Source organism: Entelurus aequoreus, linkage group LG14 (genome assembly GCF_033978785.1).
Source record: "Entelurus aequoreus isolate RoL-2023_Sb linkage group LG14, RoL_Eaeq_v1.1, whole genome shotgun sequence".
NCBI classification, from domain to species: Eukaryota; Metazoa; Chordata; class Actinopteri; order Syngnathiformes; family Syngnathidae; genus Entelurus; species Entelurus aequoreus.
Genome location: NC_084744.1, coordinates 28,453,172 through 28,473,837, shown reverse-complemented (window position 1 = coordinate 28,473,837; position 20,666 = coordinate 28,453,172). Strand labels below are relative to the sequence as shown.

The window sequence follows — 20,666 nt, the reverse complement described above, 5'->3', positions numbered from 1 at the left end:
GTAAGCATTATCGTTCTGTATTTGTTTTTAGCTTTGCGTACATATACACGTATATATCGTTTAATATATTAAACATAGTCATTAATTGTTATCTGGATAGTCTGAGTGAGCTTTGACTCTTCTTGTGCTTGCTATCTTAACTTAAACTAGCTTGTTAGCTGCTAACAAAGAGACGCGGACGTTATCAACACATCGCTAAGTAGAGATCAATTGTGAGTGTAAAGTGTTGTGATTGTGTGAAAATGTGCGAAACAACGATAGCAAAGTACGAGGAGGAACTTTGTCCAAATAAAGAGGAGAAGGAGCGACAACATCAACTACAGGACGCTGTTTTCAAGAAACATCAAGTTGTGTTACACAGAACAGGTTTGTTTACTTCTTACTCTCACATCTTTACTAACTTTATATTTCATTATTAACACTATTCCTAAATATATTGTGTAGAAAAAATTGGGTTGACTTGCAGAGGTGGGTAGGGTAGCCAAAAATTGTACTCAAGTAAGAGTACTGTTACTTTAGAGATTTATTACTCAAGTAAAAGTAAGGAGTACTCACCCAAATATTTACTTGAATAAAAGTAAAAAGTATGTTGTGAAAAAACTACTCAAGTACTCATATCATATATATATATATATATATATATATATATATATATATATATATATATATATATATATATATATATATATATATATAGTGTTTCCCATAAACTGCCAAGATACCTGTGGCGATGGGGGCGTGGCTATGGGCGTGGTCACATGACATCATTGAGTAATTTGCATAATTTACTACAATGATATGATTTTCTCTAAAAAGGCTCAAAAAATGTATACTTACTAATTAATAATAACAGTTTTGTTTTAAACATCCATCCATCCATTTTACAATATAATTACAACACTTTATGTACATATTTATATACAGATTTGAACAATAAGTTATTCACTGAAATATATTTATTAATTGTGGTTCTTACAAAAAATATATCTTATAAAATATAAAAGCTAAAATGTCTCTTAAAGCTCTGCCCCTTTAATTAGTGCATACTAAATAATTTAACTTTAGCCTACTACTACAACCATATTATTTACCAGCAACATAAAGTGAAACAGAGGCAGAGGTGTCCTGCCACAGTCAGTAACAAATAAACAGAAAACAGTAGTGGTCAAATACAAATAAGGCAACAAGAGAAGCATCCTACACTTCTCTTTTGTAAAGTAAATCTGAACAGCCTATATGGGCATCTACATCAACTATATGATGTGCCTGAGAAGCTGGTCAGGACAAAAAAATAAAATAAATCTATTTGTGGCGGACGTAATTCTTTCGTGGCGGGCCGCCACAAATAAATGAATGTGTGGGAAATACTGAAATATACATACATTGATATATACAGTATATAATTTATATTTATTTATTTTGCCGTTTTTGTTTACATGTTAAAGTACATGCATGTTTAACATATAGATTCCTTTCTTTCATGAAGACAAGAATATAAGTTGGTGTATTACCTGATTCTGATGACTTGCATTGATAGGAATCAGACAGTAGTGATGATAACGTCCACGTTTTCAAATGGAGGAGAAGAAAAGTTCCTCCTTTCTGTCTAATACCACATGAAAGTGGTTGGTTTTTGGCATCTTATTTGTCCAGTTTCCATATTCGTTTTTATACACTTTACAAGAAATACATTGGCGGCAAACTCCGTAGCTTGCTAGCTTGTTTGCGCTGGCTTTCGGAGACTCTTATTTTGTGAGCGCAGGCGCGGTGGAGCAGCACTTTTATTGTGAAGACAGGAACTGTGCGGTCAGTCTTTAGGCTTTTGACAGGAAGTACGGTTGAAATAAAAAAAGCGTCTTTTTTTCTTCACACTTTTGATTGATTGATTGAAACTTTTATTAGTGGATTGCACAGTACAGTACATATTCCGTACAATTGACCACTAAATGGTAGCACCCCAATAAGTTTTTCAACTTGTTTAAGTCAGGTCATGTGACCGCCTGGCTCTGTTTGATTGGTCCAACGTCACCAGTGACTGCATCTGATTGGTGGAACGGAGTCAAACGTCACCAGTGACTGTATTTGGTGAAACGCAGGCACTTTGAAGGTCTGTCTGACAGACCAAAACAAACAAAGCGTGCATTAACAGATCGATAAAAATTAGTAGCGAGTAGCGAGCTGAATGTAGATAAATGGAGCGGAGTAAAAGTAGCGTTTCTTTATAAATATACTCAAGTAAAAGTAAAAGTATGTTGCATTAAAACTACTCTTAGAAGTACAATTTATCCCAAAAGTTACTCAAGTAGATGTAACGGAGTAAATGTAGCGTGTTACTACCCACCTCTGTTGACTTATGCATTTTGTGTGGTCTACGTTGCAACTGTCGAATTTAACTACCCTTAAAATGAGTTAAATATCCCAGTCCATCTATAGAAACCAGCCATCCATCTATTTTCTACCGCTTGTCCCTTTCAGGGTCGTGTGGGGTGCTGAAGCTTATCTCAGCTGCATTTGGGCGGAAGGCCACCCTGGACAAGTCGTAAATTGTTCAAATTAAATTTTAGTCTCATCACTTTATACAGACAGTCATTTAGACAAAATAACCCGGGAGGACTTTGCCCTTTAAAAGGGAAATCCCAAACACAATCATGGCGTCAGGGCAGTATTAAGATTATTTAAAGGCCTACTGAAAGCCACTACTACCGACCACGCAGTCTGATAGTTTATATATCAATGATGAAATCTTAACATTGCAACACATGCCAATACGGCCGGGTTACATATAAAGTGCAATTTTAAATTTCCCGGGAAACTTCCGGTTGAAAAAGCCTTTGGAGGATGACGTATGCGCGTGACGTAGCCAGGGGAACACAGGTATGCTTTCCCCATTGAATACAATACAAAAAAGCTCTGTTTTCATTTCATAATTCCACAGTATTCTGGACATCTGTGTTGGTGAATCTTTTGCAATTTGTTTAATGAACAATGGAGGCTGCAAAGAAGAAAGTTGTAGGTGGGATCGGTGTATTAGCGGCTGGCTGTAGCAACACAACAAGGACTACTTACTTGGATAGCAGACGCCTAGCCGATGCTAGCCGCCCACCGCACGGATGGTCGGGTGAAGTCCTTCGTCGCGCCGTCGATCGCTGGAACGCAGGTGAGCACGGGTGTCGATGAGCAGATGAGGGCTGGCTGGCGTAGGTGGAGGGCTAATGTTTTTATCATAGCTCTGTGAGGTCCGGTTGCTAAGTTGCTAAGTTAGCCTTAGCGTCATTAGCAACAGCATTGTTAAGCTTTGCCAGGCTGAGATCTATTAACCGTGTAGTTACATGTACATGGTTTAATAGTATTGTTGATCTTCTGTCTATCCTTCCAGTCAGGGATTTATTTATTTTGTTTCTATCTGCATTTGAGACAGATGCTATCACGTTAGCTCATGCTAAAGAGCTTCGTCGATGTATTGTCGTGGAGATAAAAGGCACTGTGAATGTCCATTTCGCGGTCTCGACTCTCATTTTCAAGAGGATATAGTATCCGAGGTGGTTTAAAATACAAATCCGTGATCCACAATAGAAAAAGGAGAGAGTGTGGAATCCAATGAGCCAGCTTGTACCTAAGTTACGGTCAGAGCGAGAAAAAAAAAAGTATTTCACTGCATTCTAGTCCTTCACTCTAACGTTCCTCATCCACGAATCTTTCATCCTCGCTCAAATTAATGGGGTAATCGTCGCTTTCTCGGTCCGAATCGCTTTAGCTGCGTTGAAAACAATAGGAAAATATGAGGGAGTGAACAACTGACTACGTCACGCTACTTCCGGTAGGGGCAAGTTTTTTTTTTATCAGAGACCAAAAGTTGCGAACTTTATCGACGTTGTTCTATACTAAATCCTTTCAGCAAAAATATGGCAATATCGCAAAATGATCAAGTATGACACATAGAATGGTTCTGCTATCCCCGTTTAAATAAAAAAAATTCATTTCAGTAGGCCTTTAAAGGCCTACTGAAAGCCACTACTACCAACCACACAGTCTGATAGTTTATATATCAATGATGAAATCTTATCATTGCAACACATGCCAATACGGCCGGGTTAACTTATAACGTGCAATTTTAAAATTCCCGCCACACTTCCGGTTGAAAAACTCCTTTGGATATGATTTATGCGCGTGACGTCAGAAAATCTACGGAAGTGGTTGGACCCCATCGGACCCGATAGAAAAACCTCTTGTTTTCTTCGACAAAATTCCACAATATTCTGGACATCTGTGTTGGTGAATCTTTTGCAATTTGTTTATTGAACAATGGAGGCTGCAAAGAACGTTGTAGGTGGGATCGATCGGTCTCTTAGCAGCTAAGTACAATACTTACAGCAACACAACAAGGACTACTTATTTAGAAGACGCCTAGCCGATGCTTGCCGCCAAACCCACGGATGAAGTCCTTCGTCGCGCCGTTGATCGCTGGAATGCAGGTGAGCACGGCTGTTGATGGGAAGATGAGGGCTGGCTGGCGTATTTGGAGCGCTAATGTTTTTATCATAGCTCTGTGAGGTCCGGTTGCTAAGTTGCTAAATTAGCCTTACGTCGTTAGCAACAGCATTGTTAAGCCTTACCAGGCTGAGAATTTTTAACCGTGTAGTTACATGTACATGGTTTAATAGTATTGTTGGTCTTCTGTCTATCCTTCCAGTCAGGGGTTTATTTCTTTTGTTTCTATCTTCATTTGAGAACGATGCTATCACGTTAGCTCAGTAGCTAAGTGTGTCACCGATGTATTGTCTTGGAGATAAAAGTCACTTTAAATGTTCATTTCGCGTGCTCGACTCTCATTTTCAAGAGGATATAGTATCCGAGGTGGTTTAAAATACAAATCCGTGATACACAATAGAAAAAGGAGAAGAGTACATAGTTCTGTGAGGTCCGGTTGCTAAGTTGCTAAATTAGCCTTAGCGTCGTTAGCAACAGCATAGTTAAGCCTTACCAGGCTGAGAATTTTTAACCGTGTAGTTACATATACATGGTTTTATAGTATTGTTGGTCTTCTGTCTATCCTTCCAGTCAGGGGTTTATTAATTTTGTTTCTATCTTCATTTGAGAACGATTCTATCACGTTAGCTCAGTAGCTAAGTGTGTCACCGATGCTCGACTCTCATTTTCAAGAGGATATAGTATCCGAGGTGGTTTAAAATACAAATCCATCCATCCATCCATCCATCCATCCATCTTCTTCCGCTTACCCGAGGTCGGGTCGCGGGGGCAGCAGCCTAAGCAGGGAAGCCCAGACTTTCCTCTCCCCAGCCACTTCGTCCAGCTCCTCCCGGGGGATCCCGAGGCGTTCCCAGGGCAGCCGGGAGACATAGTCTTCATAACGTGTCCTGGGTCTTCCCCGTGGCCTCCTACCGGTTGGACGTGCCCTAAACACCTCCCTAGGGAGGCGTTCGGGTGGCATCCTGACCAAATGCCCGAACCACCTCATCTGGCTCCTCTCGATGTGGAGGAGCAGCGGCTTTACTTTGAGCTCCTCCCGGATGGCAGAGCTTCTCACCCTATCTCTAAGGGAGAGCCCAGCCACCCGACGGAGGAAACTCATTTCGGCCGCCTGTACCCGTGATCTTGTCCTTTCGGTCATAACCCAAAGCTCATGACCATAGGTGAGGATGGGAACGTAGATCGACCGGTAAATTGAGAGCTTTGCCTTCCGGCTCAGCTCCTTCTTCACCACAACGGACCGATACAGCGTCCGCATCACTGAAGACGCCGCACCGATCCGCCTGTCGATCTCACGATCCACTCTGCCCCCACTCGTGAACAAGACTCCTAGGTACTTGAACTCCTCCACTTGGGGCAGAGTCTCCTCCCCAACACGGAGATGGCACTCCACCCTTTTCCGGGCGAGAACCATGGACTCGGACTTGGAGGTGCTGATTCTCATCCCAGTCGCTTCACACTCAGCTGCGAACCGATCCAGTGAGAGCTGAAGATCCTGGCCAGATGAAGCCATCAGGACCACATCATCTGCAAAAAGCAGAGACCTAATCCTGCAGCCACCGAACCAGATCCCCTCAACGCCTTGACTGCGCCTAGAAATTCTGTCCATAGAAGTTATGAACAGATGTAGAACTTTGAACTGAAATCCGTGATTCACAATAGAAAAAGGAGAGAGTGTGGAATCCAATGAGCCAGCTTGTACCTAAGTTACGGTCAGAGCGAAAAAAGATACGTCCATCACTGCCTCTCAAGTCCTTCACTGTAACGTTCCTCATCTACGAATCTTTCATCCTCGCTCAAATTAATGGGGTAATCGTCACTTTCTCGGTCCGAATCTCTCTCGCTCCATTGTAAACAATGGGGAATTGTGAGGAATACTAGCTCCTGTGACGTCACGCTACTTCCGGTACAGGCAAGGCTTTTTTTTAATCAGCGAGCAAAAGTTGCGAACTTTATCGTCGATTTTCTCTACTAAATCCTTTCAGCAAAAATATGGCAATATCGCGAAATGATCAAGTATGACACAGAATGGATCTGCTATTCCCGTTTAATTAAAAAAAAATCATTTCAGTAGGCCTTTAATCACATCACATTCATGTTCTTGTCACATGATATATGTTTGTTCTATTTCCTGATTTAAAGAGAAACTGCACTTTTCTAAATTGTGTAATCATTCACAACCTCTATGTAAGACAAGCACACATGTTTTACTTTTCTAAATCATTCTAAACCAATTATTTATGAGTTAGAATGCATAAAAAAGAAAAACATGTGTTCTTGGCTTACATAAGGATAGTGGATGATAGATAAAGCGCATTACCCCTTTAAATTGGCAGATATGTAAACTGTCCTTCAAACTAGAGATGAACAAACATTCAAATTGAGGTTGTTTTTGATATTACAGGGTTTCTTCCAGATTGCCACTATATATGTGGCGTTGGGGGTGTGGCCAATATGACATATTACTGACATCATGGTTAATTTGATTGACAGTGAAACATATAAAGAAGCCAGAGAAGCTCTCTGTGGTGGTTCCTGTCTTTAAGAAGGGGAACCGGAGGGTGTGTTCCAACTATGGTGGGATCACACTCCTCAGCCTTCCCGGTAAGGTCTATTCAGGTGTACTGGAGAGGAGGCTACGCCGGATAGTCGAACCTCGGATTCAGGAGAAACAGTGTAGTTTTCATCCTGGTCGTGAAACTGTGGACTAGCTCTATACTCTCAGCAGGGTCCTTGAGGGTGCATGGGAGTTTGCCCAACCAGTCTACATGTGCTTTGTGGACTTGGAGAAGGCATTCGACCGTGTCTCTCGGGAAGTCCTGTGGGGAGTGCTCAGAGAGTATGGGGTATCGGACTGTCTTATTGTGACGGTCCGCTCCCTGTATAATCAGTGTCAGAGCTTGGTCCGCATTGCCGGCAGTAAGTCGGACACGTTTCCAGTGAGGCTTGGACTCCGCCAAGGCTGCCCTTTGTCACCGATTCTGTTCATAACTTTTATGGACAGAATTTCTAGGCGCAGTCAGTGCGTTGAGGGTATCCGGTTTGGTGGCTGCAGGATTAGGTTCCTGCTATTTGCAGATGATGTGGTCCTGATGTCTTCATCTGGCCAGGATCTTCAGCTCTCACTGGATCGGTTCGCAGCCGAGTGTGAAGCGACTGGGATGAGAATCAGCACCTCCAAGTCCGAGTCCATGGTTCTCGCCCAGAAAAGGGTGGAGTGCCATCTCCGGGTTGGGGAGGAGACCCTGCCTCAAGTGGAGGAGTTCAAGTACCTCGGAGTCTTGTTCACGAGTGAGGGAAGAGTGGATCGTGAGATTGACAGGCGGATCGGTGCGGCGTCTTCAGTAATGTATCGATCCGTTGTGGTGAAGAAGGAGCTGAGCCGGAAGGCAAAGTTCTCAAGTTACCGATCGATCTACGTTCCCATCCTCACCTATGGTCATGAGCTTTGGGTTATGACCGAAAGGACAAGATCACGGGTACAAGCGGCCGAAATGAGTTTCCTCCGCCGGGTGGCGGGTCTCTCCCTTAGAGATAGGGTGAGAAGCTCTGCCATCCGGGAGGAGCTCAAAGTAAAGCCGCTGCTCCTCCACATCGAGAGGAGCCAGATGAGGTGGTTCGGGCATCTGGTCAGGATGCCACCCGAACGCCTCCCTAGGGAGGTGTTTCGGGCACGTCCGACCGGTAGGAGGCCACGGGGAAGACCCAGGACATGTTGGGAAGACTATCTCTCCCGGCTGGCCTGGGAACGCCTCGGGATCCCCCGGGAGGAGCTGGACGAAGTGGCTGGGGAGAGGGAAGTCTGGGCTTCCCTGCTTAGGCTGCTGCCCCCGCGACCCGACCCTGGATAAGCGGAAGAAGATGGATGGATGGATAGAAGCTCTCAGTAAAGGACAAGAAACATCAGAGGAAAATAAATAAGTTAAAATGTAAATTGTAAGGAAGTACAAATCCAAGACGTCCACTGACTGTCACAGAATAGATGTGGAAACAAAAAAAAGTAATTGAAGAAATCTCAGAACCTCTAACTTCTGTAAGCTGTCTGTGGTTTCTAACAGGCACATTCCTTAACAAAATTAAAATAACAAAAGTTGGACTGATTAACAAGACTGGAGACAAACACCAATTAACAAACTACAGACCTGTTTCTCTAGTTCCACAATTTCCTAAAACCATTTAAAGTTATTCAATAACAGATTAGACAAATTCATAAACAAAAGTGGAATATTAGCAGAAAACTAATATGGATTTAGAGCTAACATTTCAACATCGATGGCATTAATTAAAATAACAGAATAAATGACCAATACAATAGATGGTAAACAGTGTGTAGCAGCAATATTTATGGAATCTAACAAAAGCATTTGACAAAATCATATTTTAATCAACCAATTAGAACGGTATGGCAACAAAGGGTTGGTCTTGAATTGGATACAAAGCTACTTAAACAACATGAAGCACTAGGAGGGTTGCATATGACGTCTAACCGTTTGTCTTCTTCACGGCTTAATTCACACGATGGCCAAGCAGCTTGAGCGTAGTATTAAAACAAAGTAAGAGTGAGTGTGGAGTTTGCGTCGTTCAAATTGAGAGATAGAGCGATAGTAAAGAGTTTTAATAAAGTCCTGAAAGAAGTGGTTTATAAAGGTAATGAAGTCAGGAAAACGCTAAAGTGCGTCAAAGGAAATGGCTCTTGAAAATATCACTTTCATCATCTTGTGGAATACAATCGGACCGCTCGTGTCTGCAGTGATCACTTTGTAAAATGTTTGTTTGAACATTTGATTGGTTTGAGAAACTTTCTGTGATGCAGTCAAGTTATATGAGTAGTGTTTAATAGCAGAACTAAACGTAAAGAAATGACAATAAATCACATTAGTTTGTGTTCTGTTGTGGTTTGCTATGCCTAAATATAAGCAAATAAACTAACGTCATGTTAAGTCCTAGTGATAAATATTGTGATTGTTGGTACAATCTACTGTATTTTGTTGTCGATTTTCATAACAGAAACTAAAAGCTTAGTTATTGTGCAGGTAAGCCAAGTCCTTTATTCGACACAGATGACCACATTATAGCGACTTTGGTGATATTTGTTAGCATCAGACAAAATATCCTTAATAGTATTAATAAACTATATTAATAAATCTCTGGTAGGCTCAACAGCTTATACTGGATCTTGATATCGCTAGCAAACATTGCTGAACAACAGGGACTTCTATAGCTAAATAATGAGACACAATATGAACTTCACAGCATAAAAACAAGTGCAGACATGAATTGCAGATGAGACTAATATGTGTAGCAGGAAATCAACTGCAAACAATCTTATCCTTTTTCTCATTAGCGTCACGATCACAGCAGCACTCGTTATGTCAATCAAATACGTTACTTAGTGATGCACGAATAAATCCACTTTTGTCATCTCGGATTAACGTTTAATTTGTGGACCCCTCAGATGTAAAGACATGATGTACCTCCAATCTTTTCAAATCTAAATGCCACAAGTGTCAGGTAAAGTGAGGTAGCAGTCACCTCTTGGTGATGACAAACGGTTTAAAATAAAAAGTATATATTTTTCTTAAGAGTGTAAAAATCCACTCCATCCCATTTTAAAATATTTTTTTCATGATCAATTTTATATTTGCCTCTAAACCTTTCAAAATAAGCCGAAATCTGCACTGATTCCGGTAAATAAACAGTAGCCTAATGGGACCTAGACCATCGCCTGAAACCCAGACGTGCCCGGATGTGCCTCTCGGTCCACCTATAAAGGGGATTGGATTGTTCTACATTTCCCACAATGCATTGCCATTGGCCATATTAGAAGGATTTGTTTGTATCACGCCCATTGTTGCTGATCATTCAACTAGTGAAATTAAAATAAAAAACAGCCCCATTTTGCAGTAACTTGATGTGCTTGGTTGAAGAACTTTGATAGTAGTTGTATTGATAAAAATAGTACTCACTTCTCTCATTACTCTAGGCTGGCTTGACGACACCATGTTCCAGTGCCTCCACAAATAAAGCGGTCATTGCTTTCCAGACTTATAATTTTGAAAGTCCTTTAAGGTCCTTTAATGTATAAAATGGGCTGGGTTAAAAATTAAGTAACTCACAAAGTCCGGGTATGAGAAGTCAGGGAAGATGTCGTGGTCTCTGCTCCACTCAGACTAGTCCATCTTGTACGGATCCTTGCATCCAAGTAGGGTTGTTTGCTCCTTATAACGACGTAGGAACTTCTTATCTAATGACTCACAGTACTCCTCCATCATTATCACAGCCGGTGCAATGTTATTTTCCACTGAACAGTTCTGATGTATTATGTGTAGCGCTATCATGAACGATGACGCTAGCCTTTCAATATGGCTTCTGACAATGCATTGTGGGATACTTGAGCCGAAAATCTGAAGCCCTCTATACATGAAGCTAGGTGAAAATACGTCAGCAGCGCTAAATATATATTATGAGCTTTTAATACTATCCTGATAATAAATGTTAATGATGATAATAATAATAGACGTTATTTGTATTGCACTTGACATTTGAACAACACATCTCAAAGTGCTACAGAGGTAAAGCATTCCAGCAAGACAGTAAAAAAAAACAGTATTTTATTTTTTAAGATGGGTTTTAATATATATATATCTATATATATATAGATATATATATATATAGATATATATATATATTTTTTTTTAAATACTATCCTGATAATAAATGTTAATAATAATAATATACTTTATTTGAACAACAAATCTCAAAGTGCTACAGAGTTAAAGCATTCAAGCAAGACAGTAAAAAACAATATTAAAAATTAGTTATGTGTTGTTTTTTAAAGGTGGATTTTTAGCCTTATTTTAAAAGCATCCACCATCTGTGGGGCCCTGATGTAGTCAGGAAGGGTGTTCTTTAGTATATGTAAACGTACTGAATGCCTCGTGTGACTGAGCCTTCTGGACGTTTTTAAAGCATGTGTTTGTCTTTTTGTGTCGTGCAGACGTGTGTGAAGACAATCGTCTTCCTGAGCAAATGAAAGGGAGTTTTAGGATGCAGCAGGAGGAGCAACAGCCCTCTTCTTTTAAAGAGGAAGACAAGGACCCATTGAACCCCTGCTTTAAAGAGGAAGAGGAGGAACACAGCATCAGTCAGGAGGGACATCATATTGAAGGACTGGTAGAGTTTCCAGTGATTGGTGTCCCTGTGAAGAGTGAAGATAATGAGGTCAAAGGTGAAAGTGAGGAGAAGAGAGAGGCGGAGCCTCCAAGCAGCAGCTCAACACAACACATGACAACAGAAGCTGATGGAGACCACTGTGGAGGATCACAAGCAGACAAGCTCTTAGCTCCACTATCAGATAGTGAGGACACAACGTCACACTCTCCTGACACTGATGATGAACACTCTAAAGATGATAAGACATGTCACACTGACAACACCCACTTGAAATGTTCTCACTGTGACAAAACCTTTAAATACCATTGGTATTTGAAAAGACACGTGAGAAGACACACTGGAGAAAACCCTTTTACCTGTTCAGTTTGGGGTAAAGGTTTTGTACTTAGTCAAAATTTGAAAGTACACATAAGAATGCACTCTGGAGAAAAACCTTTTATCTGTTCAATCTGTGGTAAAGGTTTAGTAACAAGTCAACATTTGAAATTTCACATGAGAATACACACTAGAGAAAAACCTCTCATCTGTTCATTCTGTGGTAAAGGGTTTGCACAAAGTCAGTGTTTGAAAAGACACACAATGTCACACACTGGAGAAAACCCTTTTATATGTTTAATCTGTGGTAAAGGTTTTGTACTAAGTCACGGTTTGAAAGTACACATGCGATCACACACTGGTGAAAAACCTTTTATCTGTTCAATCTGTGGTAAAGGTTTTGCACAAAGTCAGTGTTTGAAAAAACACAAAAGAATCCACTCTGGAGAAAAATCTTTTATCTGTTCGATCTGTAGTAAAGGTTTTGTTCAAAAAAACAATTTGAAAGTACACATGAGAATGCACACTGGTGACAAACCCTTTTCCTGTTCAATCTGTGGTAAAGATTTTAGAGAAAATCAGTGTTTGAAAAGACACACGAGAACACACACTGGTGAAAAATCACATTCCTGCTCAATCTGCAACAGAAGCTTTTGTGAACGATCAAACCTTGTAGCACACACGAGAACACACACAGGAGAGAAAGTGTTGAGTTGCAGTGTGTGTGGTGAAATATTCTCTTATAAGTACCAGTGTAAGAAACACAAGTGTGCTGGTGAGAACAGCAGCAGCAAATGAAACTGCAGGATTTGAAATAAACTGTCTAAAATGTGACTTTCTAGCAACATCAGCACATTTAACATGTGACATTGTTTTGTTTGTGTAACACAATCTTGTTAATATGCTTCTACCTGAATACACTGCTTTTTTCAGTCAAGTACAAAATCCAAAACCAGTTGGCACATTGTGTAATTCGTAAATAAAAACAGAATACAATGATTTGCAAATCCTTTTCAACTTATATTCAATTGAATAGACTGCAAAGACAAGATATATTTTTGCAAATAATAATTAACTTAGAATTTAATGGCAGCAACACGTTGCAAAGAAGTTGTCACATGGGCATTTTTACCGCTGTGTTACATGACCTTTCCTTTTAACAACACTCAGTAAACGTTTGGGAACTGAGGAGACACATTTTTGAAGCTTCTCAGGTGGAATTCTTTCCCATTCTTGCTTGATGTACAGCTTAAGTTGTTCAACAGTCCGGGGGTCTCCCTTGTGCTATTTTAGGCTTCATAATGCGCCACACATTTTCAATGGGAGACAGGTCTCGACTACAGGCAGGCCAGTCTAGTACCCACACTCTTTTACTATGAAGCCACGCTGTTGTAACACGTGGCTTGGCATTGTCTTGCTGAAATAAGCAGGGGTGTCCATGATAACGTTGCTTGGATGGTAACATATGTTGCTCCAAAACCTGCATGTACCTTTCAGCATTAATGGCGCCTTCACAGATGTGTAAGTTACCCATGTCTTGGGCACTATACTCCCCCATACCGTCACAGATGCTCGCTTTTAAACTTAGCGCCTATAACAATCCAAATGGTTCTTTTCCTCTTTGTTCCGGAGGACACAACGTCCACAGTTTCCAAAAAATATGTTAAATGTGGACTCGTCAGACCACAGAACACTTTTCCACTTTGCATCAGTGCATCTTAGATGAGCTCGGGCCCAGCGAAGCCGTCTGCGTTTCTGGGTGTTGTTGATAAATGGCTTTCACTTGGCATAGTAGAGTTGTAACTTGCACTTACAGATGTAGCAACAAATTGTTGTTACTGACAGTGGTTTTCTGAAGCAATCCTGAGCCCATGTGGTGATATCCTCATGTCGCTTTTTGATGCAGTACCGCCTGAGATTGAAGGTCACAGGCATTTAATGTTATGTGCAGAGATTTTTCCAGATTCTCTGAACCTTTTGATGATATTACGGACCATAGATGGTGAAATCCCTAAATTCCTCGCAAAATAAATTTTCTGCTATTTTTGGGTTTTGTCGGGACTCCTGGTGAGGTTTTGAGACATCTCCTACAACTACAGGACCAGTATTGTGCTGTGAAAGCAAGACAGTTTAAAAAAAATTTTTTATAAGGGTCCCCCTTACGACGTTTTAGCAAAAAAAACGTTTTTAAAAAAATATGCATTTTCTGCCATTTACGTGTTTTGTCGGTACTCCTGATGAAGTTTTGAGAGATCTTCTACAACTACAGGACCAGTATTGTGGTGTGGAAGCAAGACCGTTTTAAAAAATGTTTTATAAGGGCCCACCATACAACGTTTTAGCAAAAAAAACTTTTAAAAAATAAATGCATTTTCTGCCATTTACGGGTTTCGTTGGGACTCCTGATGAAGTTTTGAGACATTTCTTACAACTACAGGACCAGTATTGTGCTGTGGAAGCAAGACAGTTTTTAAAAAATGTTTATAAGGGCCCACCTTACGACGTTTTAGCAAAAAAAAGTTTTTAAAAAAATATGCATTTTCTGCCATTTTCGGATTTTGTCGGGACTCCTGATGAGGTTTTCAGACGTCTCCTACAACTACAGGACCAGTATTGTGCTGTTAAAGTGAAGCAGTTTTTTTAAATTTTTCGGGTAAGGGTCCCTCCCTACGACATTTTAGCGGAAAAAAAAATATATATATATATATTCTGCAATTCACGGGTTTTTTCGGGACTCCTGATGACATTTTGAGACATCTCCTACAACTACAGGACCAGTATTGTGTACTACCCTCACGATATTTTAGCACTTTTTTTTTTTTTTTCAAAATTATACTTTTTCTGCCTTTTTCGGGTTTTGTCAGGACTCCTGATTAAGTTTTTAGACATTTCCTACAACTACAGGACCAGTATTGTGCTCTTAAAGCAAGTCAATTTTTTTTTTAAATTTGTGTAAGGGTCCCCCTTACGACATTTTAGCGAAAAAAACTAATTAAAAAAAAAAAGATTCTGCCATTTACAGGTTTTGTCGGGACTCCTGATGAAGTTTTGAGACGTCTCCTACAATTGCAACTTTTAAAAAAAATTAAATGTTCTGCCCAGTATTGACCAGTATTGCGCTGTTGAAGCAAGACAGTTTAAACATTTTATTTAAGGGTCCCCATCTTACGACATTTTATCCAAAAAATAAAAATTCTGCCATTTACGGGTTTTGTCGGGACTCCTGATGAGGTTTTGAGACATCTCTTACAATTACAGGACCTGTATTATGCTCTTGAAACGAGACAGTTTTTTGAATTTTTGTGTAAGGGTCCCCCACCTTATGACATTTTAGCGAAAACATTTTTTTCAAAAAATATACATTTTTTGCCATTTTCGGATTTTGTCGGGACTCCTGATGAGGTTTTGAGACGTCTCCTACAACTACAGGACCAGTATTGTGCTGTTGAAGTGCCATCCATCCATCCATTTTTTTACCGCTTGTCCCTTATTGGGGTCGCGGGGGGTGCTGAAGCCTATCTCAGCTGCATTCGGACGGAAGGCGGGGTACACCCTGGACAAGTCGCCACCTCATCGCAGGGCCAACACAGATTGCTTAGGCGGTCCATCGTAGTCGAAGATGACGTAGCTTCCATTTTGTTGCTCTGGTCGGTGGCTATCGTTGCTGACGACGATGCCACTCCATATGACTATGAAGTCCGATCCTGGAACCACACGTCCTGCCACAGTGGGGACATGTCAGGCCTGGATCAGGGGGCTGGGATGGTTCTGGAACTGCATGGTGGTGTCTTCGCCTCCGCTGATCCCTCCGGTGTTGGTTCCGACACTCCTCCAGATACATGACCCCGTCATGGCATAGCGAGCGCCACAACGATCGATTGGCTGCAGCTGTCTCAAGTTCGTAGGGTTTGATGTTGCACCTCTTCAATATCCCTTTCAGTTGGTCTTTGTACCGCAGCTTTTGTCCTCCGGGCTTTCTGCTGGCTGAAAGGAGCTGACCATAAAGCATCTGACGAGGCAAACGGTGTCCTGGCATCCGGATGGTGTGACCAACCCACCGGAGTTGTCGCTGTGCCAGGGTGGCCTCTATGCTCATGGACTCAGTGCGCTGTAAGATGTCCGTATGAGGAACTCGATCCTGCCATGTGATGCCAAGAATGCGTTGGAGACATCTGATGTTAAATGCATCAAGGCAGCGGATGTGTCTGCGGTATATTGTCCAGACTTCTGACCCATACAGCAGAGTTGAAACACACACCGCCCTGTAGACAGACACTTTCGTTGAGGTTCGAAGGTGGTTGTTTTCAAACACCCGGGAGCGCAGTCTTCCAAAGGCAGAGGAGGCTGAGTTGATACGAGCCTGGATGTCATCATCGATCTGGCATGTTGGGGTCAGAGTACTGCCGAGGTAGCAAAATTGCTCAACGAGTTTGAGGGGTGTGCCGCTGATGGTAAAGACAGGGAGTGTAGGGGATGGGGACCTCTCCTGGATGAGAACCTCTGTTTTCTGGATGTTGATCACCAGACCTAGTGAGCGGTAGACTGATGACATGGTGTCTAGTGCATGCTGCATGGCATCAGGAGTGTGGGCGAGGAGTGCGCAGTCGTCTGCATATTGCAGCTCCTGGATGTTGGTGCCTGACATCTTCGTCTTTGCCTGTAGGCGCCGGATGTTGAATAGGCTGCCATCCAGGCGAAACTCGATGGAGACACCACTATCCTTTGTGATGGACTGGCGGAATAGGAGTGTGGCTGCTGCCAGGAAAAGATTGAAGATCGCTGGGGCCAGTACACACCCCTGCTTCACCCCTACTTTCACTGGGAAAGAGGGGGACTGTTCACTGCCTACAAGTACACAGGCCTGCATACCATCGTGAAACTGTTTTAGGATGCTGAGAAACTTGGGGGGGACACCAAACTTCCTGAGGATGCTCCAGAGCAAATCACGGTCAACTGTGTCAAAGGCCTTGGTGAGGTCAATAAAGGTAATGTAGAGGTCCTTGTTTTGTTCCCTGCATTTCTCCTGGATTTGACGGGCAGCGAAGATCATGTCTAGTGTACTTCGGTTCTTTCTGAAGCCACACTGTGTCTCTGGGAGGATGCCCTCTGTTAGAAATGAAAGGCGAGAAAGCATAATTTTCGCAAGTACCTTGCCGGCCACTGAGAGAAGGGAGATACCACGACTGTTTCCACAAGATGATTTATCTCCTTTCTTCTTGTAGATGGTGACAATGTTGCTGTCTTTCCATTCTTGAGGCAGGGCCTCCCTGTGCCAGATGGCTAGTATGAAATGAAACAGCTTCCGCTTCAGTAGATAGCCTCCCTTCTTCAGTATCTCAGCCGGAATTCCGTCAGGGCCAAGGCTCTTGTTGTTTTTGAGGCTCCTGATTGCAGTAAGGACCTCACTGAACATGGGGGGATCATCAAGGAAGGGAGAAGGCGGGAGATCTGGGAGTGCATTGAGCACTGATGGATCAGAGGGGTTTATTTTATTGAGCAGTGAGTCGAAGTGCTCAGCCCAACGCTCAAGAATTTGTTGTTTATCCTTGAATAACACTTGTCCGTCTGCGGATCTTACTGGAGCGATGCTTCGCTTTTGTGGGCCATAGATGGATTTTGCAGCAGCGTAGAATGCGTAGGTATTATTAGCATCTGCATATCCCTGGATCTCCTGGGCTTTTTTGAGCCACCACTCATTTTCCATGAACCGCAGTTGTTTCTGTGTCTCAGCTCTGGTTGTTTTATAATGGTGGAGGAGTGATGGAGAGTGAGGGTTGGAGAGCAGGGCAGCATGGGCTTTGCGCTTGGCGTCCAGCAGCTCCTGTATTTCTACCGAGCTGTTGTCGAACCAGTCTTGATGGTGCTTCTGAGTAAAGCCGATGGTTTCAGAGGCAGCTTGATGTAATGTTGACCTCAGTTTTGCCCACTCACTGTCCATGTCACAGGTGGTACCGTAATCCTCCAAGGTGGAAAGCCCCGCAGCTAGCTTGCTGCGGTAGTGAGATGTACACTCTGGAGAATCCAGGGCCCTGCAGTTCAGTCGCTTTCTTGGCTGCTGTTTCTTGTGCGGGGGTCGGATTTTCATCCTCAGCTTGGATCTGATCAGCCGGTGGTCAGTCCAGCATTCAGCCCCACGTAAGGCCCTGGTTACGCAGACGTCTTGTCGATCTTGTTGTCGTGTAATTATATAGTCCAGCAGGTGCCAATGTTTGGACCGTGGGTGCATCCAAGATGTTATGTATTTCTTTTTTAACTGAAAAATTGTGTTAGTGATGAGAAGTTGGTGCTCAGAGCACAGAGAGAGGAGTCGAATGCCGTTGTTGTTTATTTTCCCAGATCCATGAGGCCCGATTATTTTAGTCCAGAGCTGGGCATCTGTGCCAACTCGGGCATTGAAGTCACCCATGAGGACAAGCTTATCGGACTTAGGGACTCTGGATAGGGCAGCCGCAAGAGACTCGTAGAAGGCATCTTTGATGTTACTATCAGCATCCAGGGTAGGGGCATACGCACTGAGTAGCGTAGCAAACCGGCCTTTCACCAGGGGGATACGCCAGGTCATGAGCCGCTCACTGATGCCTTGGGGGGACTCTGGGATGTTATTGAGTAATTTGCTTTTTACAGCAAAGCCAACTCCATGGAGCCTACGTTCGCCTTCCGGGAGACCCTTCCAGAAGAAGGTGTAGCCTTCACCGACTTCTGTCAGGGAGTTTTCACCCGACAACCGAGTTTCGCTGAGTGCTGCGATGTCGACATTGTATCTCTTGAGCTCATGTGCAATGAGCGCCGTCCGTCTATGAGGTCTCTCCGTCCCATCCTGCGTGTCGAGGAGGGTGCGGACGTTCCAGGTAGCCAGGTGTATAGTCATATGCTTTCCTTTGTTATGTTTTCGACCGCAGTAGGGGATGCCTTGGTGGCTGCGGTTTGCCACCCAGGTGTGAGGAACAGACAATTTTTGGGTCACCTTTTCCAGACCCTTCCCCAATTTGGGGTGAGCAGTGCGGACCCTAAATAGGGCTGCTCAGTCACATGGGCAGCTGCCGAAGGAAGATCATGTTCCTGATCCCAATCTTCACAACGACCATCACACCCATGCCGCCTCTGTGCAGGATTCAAGCTAGGAGCTCCCAGTCACATCCTTGACCTGCCCCCGTCGCTTTATCCTGTCGCCAGAGGACTTTTCGGAAGAAGCTGAAGCCTGCGCAAAGAGTGTATTTGTGTGAGGGATGGTGCGCGCAGTTCCTTCCCCCACAATCTTGGCCACACCCACCATATTCCAGTGGCACGAGAAAAACTCGAGACGACCTTCAGGTGAGTGCAGTTGCAGGGGACTGCCAGAGATCCGGTCTGCTGGAAACCTGCCCATGTGTGTGTCCCCGGAGCACAGATTTTTCATTTGGGGTTTACTCCCGTAGCCATACTGCCTCCCGGTTTTACCCACATGGCTGTGGGGTGCCTTCAGCACATTGCTTTTCTGTCAGGGTGTGCTCCCTTAGCCTTTGCCTAAATAAGCTGACCCACAAGGCAATGGGGCTATTTACCCATAGTTGGGGCAGGGTTGACGGGCGTCAGGGCGTGTTCCACACAAAGGTGGGCCTATACGCCACGTCTCTGGGGCCCACTGCTGCTCCGAGATCCCCTTCAGTTTAGTTCGGGGTCTGCAAAGACCCTTATCCGTGTGTGGCCACAAGGAGGCACTGAAGGAGTCTTGGTGGTGGAGAGGCTTTGTACCAGCAGGAGGAGACTTACACACTCGGCTCCTCTTTTCACCCCCCGAAGGGGGCTAGCTGGCGGCGGTAGCTGTAAGCAGAGAGTAGCAAGCAGAAAGCAACATGCACTATCTACAGACATCTCTCTACTTCTACTGCACTAGACGCATTTTGTCGGGACTCCTGATGAGGTTTTGAGACGTCTCCTACAACTACAGGACCAGTATTGTGCTGTTGAAGTGCCATCCATCCATCCATTTTTTTACCGCTTGTCCCTTATTGGGGTCGCGGGGGGTGCTGAAGCCTATCTCAGCTGCATTCGGACGGAAGGCGGGGTACACCCTGGACAAGTCGCCACCTCATCGCAGGGCCAACACAGATAGACAGACAACATTCACACACTAGGGACCATTTAGTGTTGGCAATCAACCTATCCCCAGGTGCATGTCTTTGGAGGTGGGAGGGAGTCGGAGTACCCGGAGGGAACCCACACAGTCACGGGGAGAACATGCAAACTCCACACAGAAAGATCCCGAGCCCGGGATTGAACTCAGGGCTACACAGGACATTTTTTTAAATTTTTTTATAGGAGTCCCCCCTTACAACATTTTAGCAAAAAAAAGTGTTTTAAAGAATATACATTTTCTGTCATTTACGGGTTTTGTCGGGACTCCTGATGAGGTTTTGAGACATCTCTTACAACCACAGAACCAGTATTGTGCTGTTGAAGCAAGACAGATTTTAATTTTTTGGGTAAGGGTCCCCCCTTACGACGTTTTAGCAAAAAAAAGTTACAAAAAATACAATTCTGCCATTTGCGGGTTTTGTCGGGAATTCTGATGACGTTTTGAGACATCTCCTACAACTAAAGGACCAGTATTGTGCTCTTGAAGAAAGACAGTTTTTAAAATTGTTTTTTAAGCTTCCCCCCTTACGACATTTTAGCGAAAAAAGGTTTTCGAAAAATATAAATTTTCTGCC

General features: G+C 43.1%; 2 protein-coding genes across 2 annotated transcripts in view; both read left to right on the top strand.

Moving 5' to 3' along the window:
• LOC133664600 (oocyte zinc finger protein XlCOF6-like) overlaps positions 1-20,666 on the top strand; it is a 191,302-nt gene that overhangs the window by 79 nt on the left and 170,557 nt on the right. The gene's annotated exons all lie outside the window — the stretch shown is intronic.
• LOC133664654 (zinc finger protein 501-like) lies at positions 7-12,976 on the top strand. The gene is made up of 2 exons (XM_062069471.1): positions 7-366; positions 11,486-12,976. Exons 1-2 carry the CDS (start codon positions 243-245, stop codon positions 12,772-12,774), a joined length of 1,413 nt encoding a protein of 470 aa, XP_061925455.1. The 5' UTR covers positions 7-242; the 3' UTR covers positions 12,775-12,976.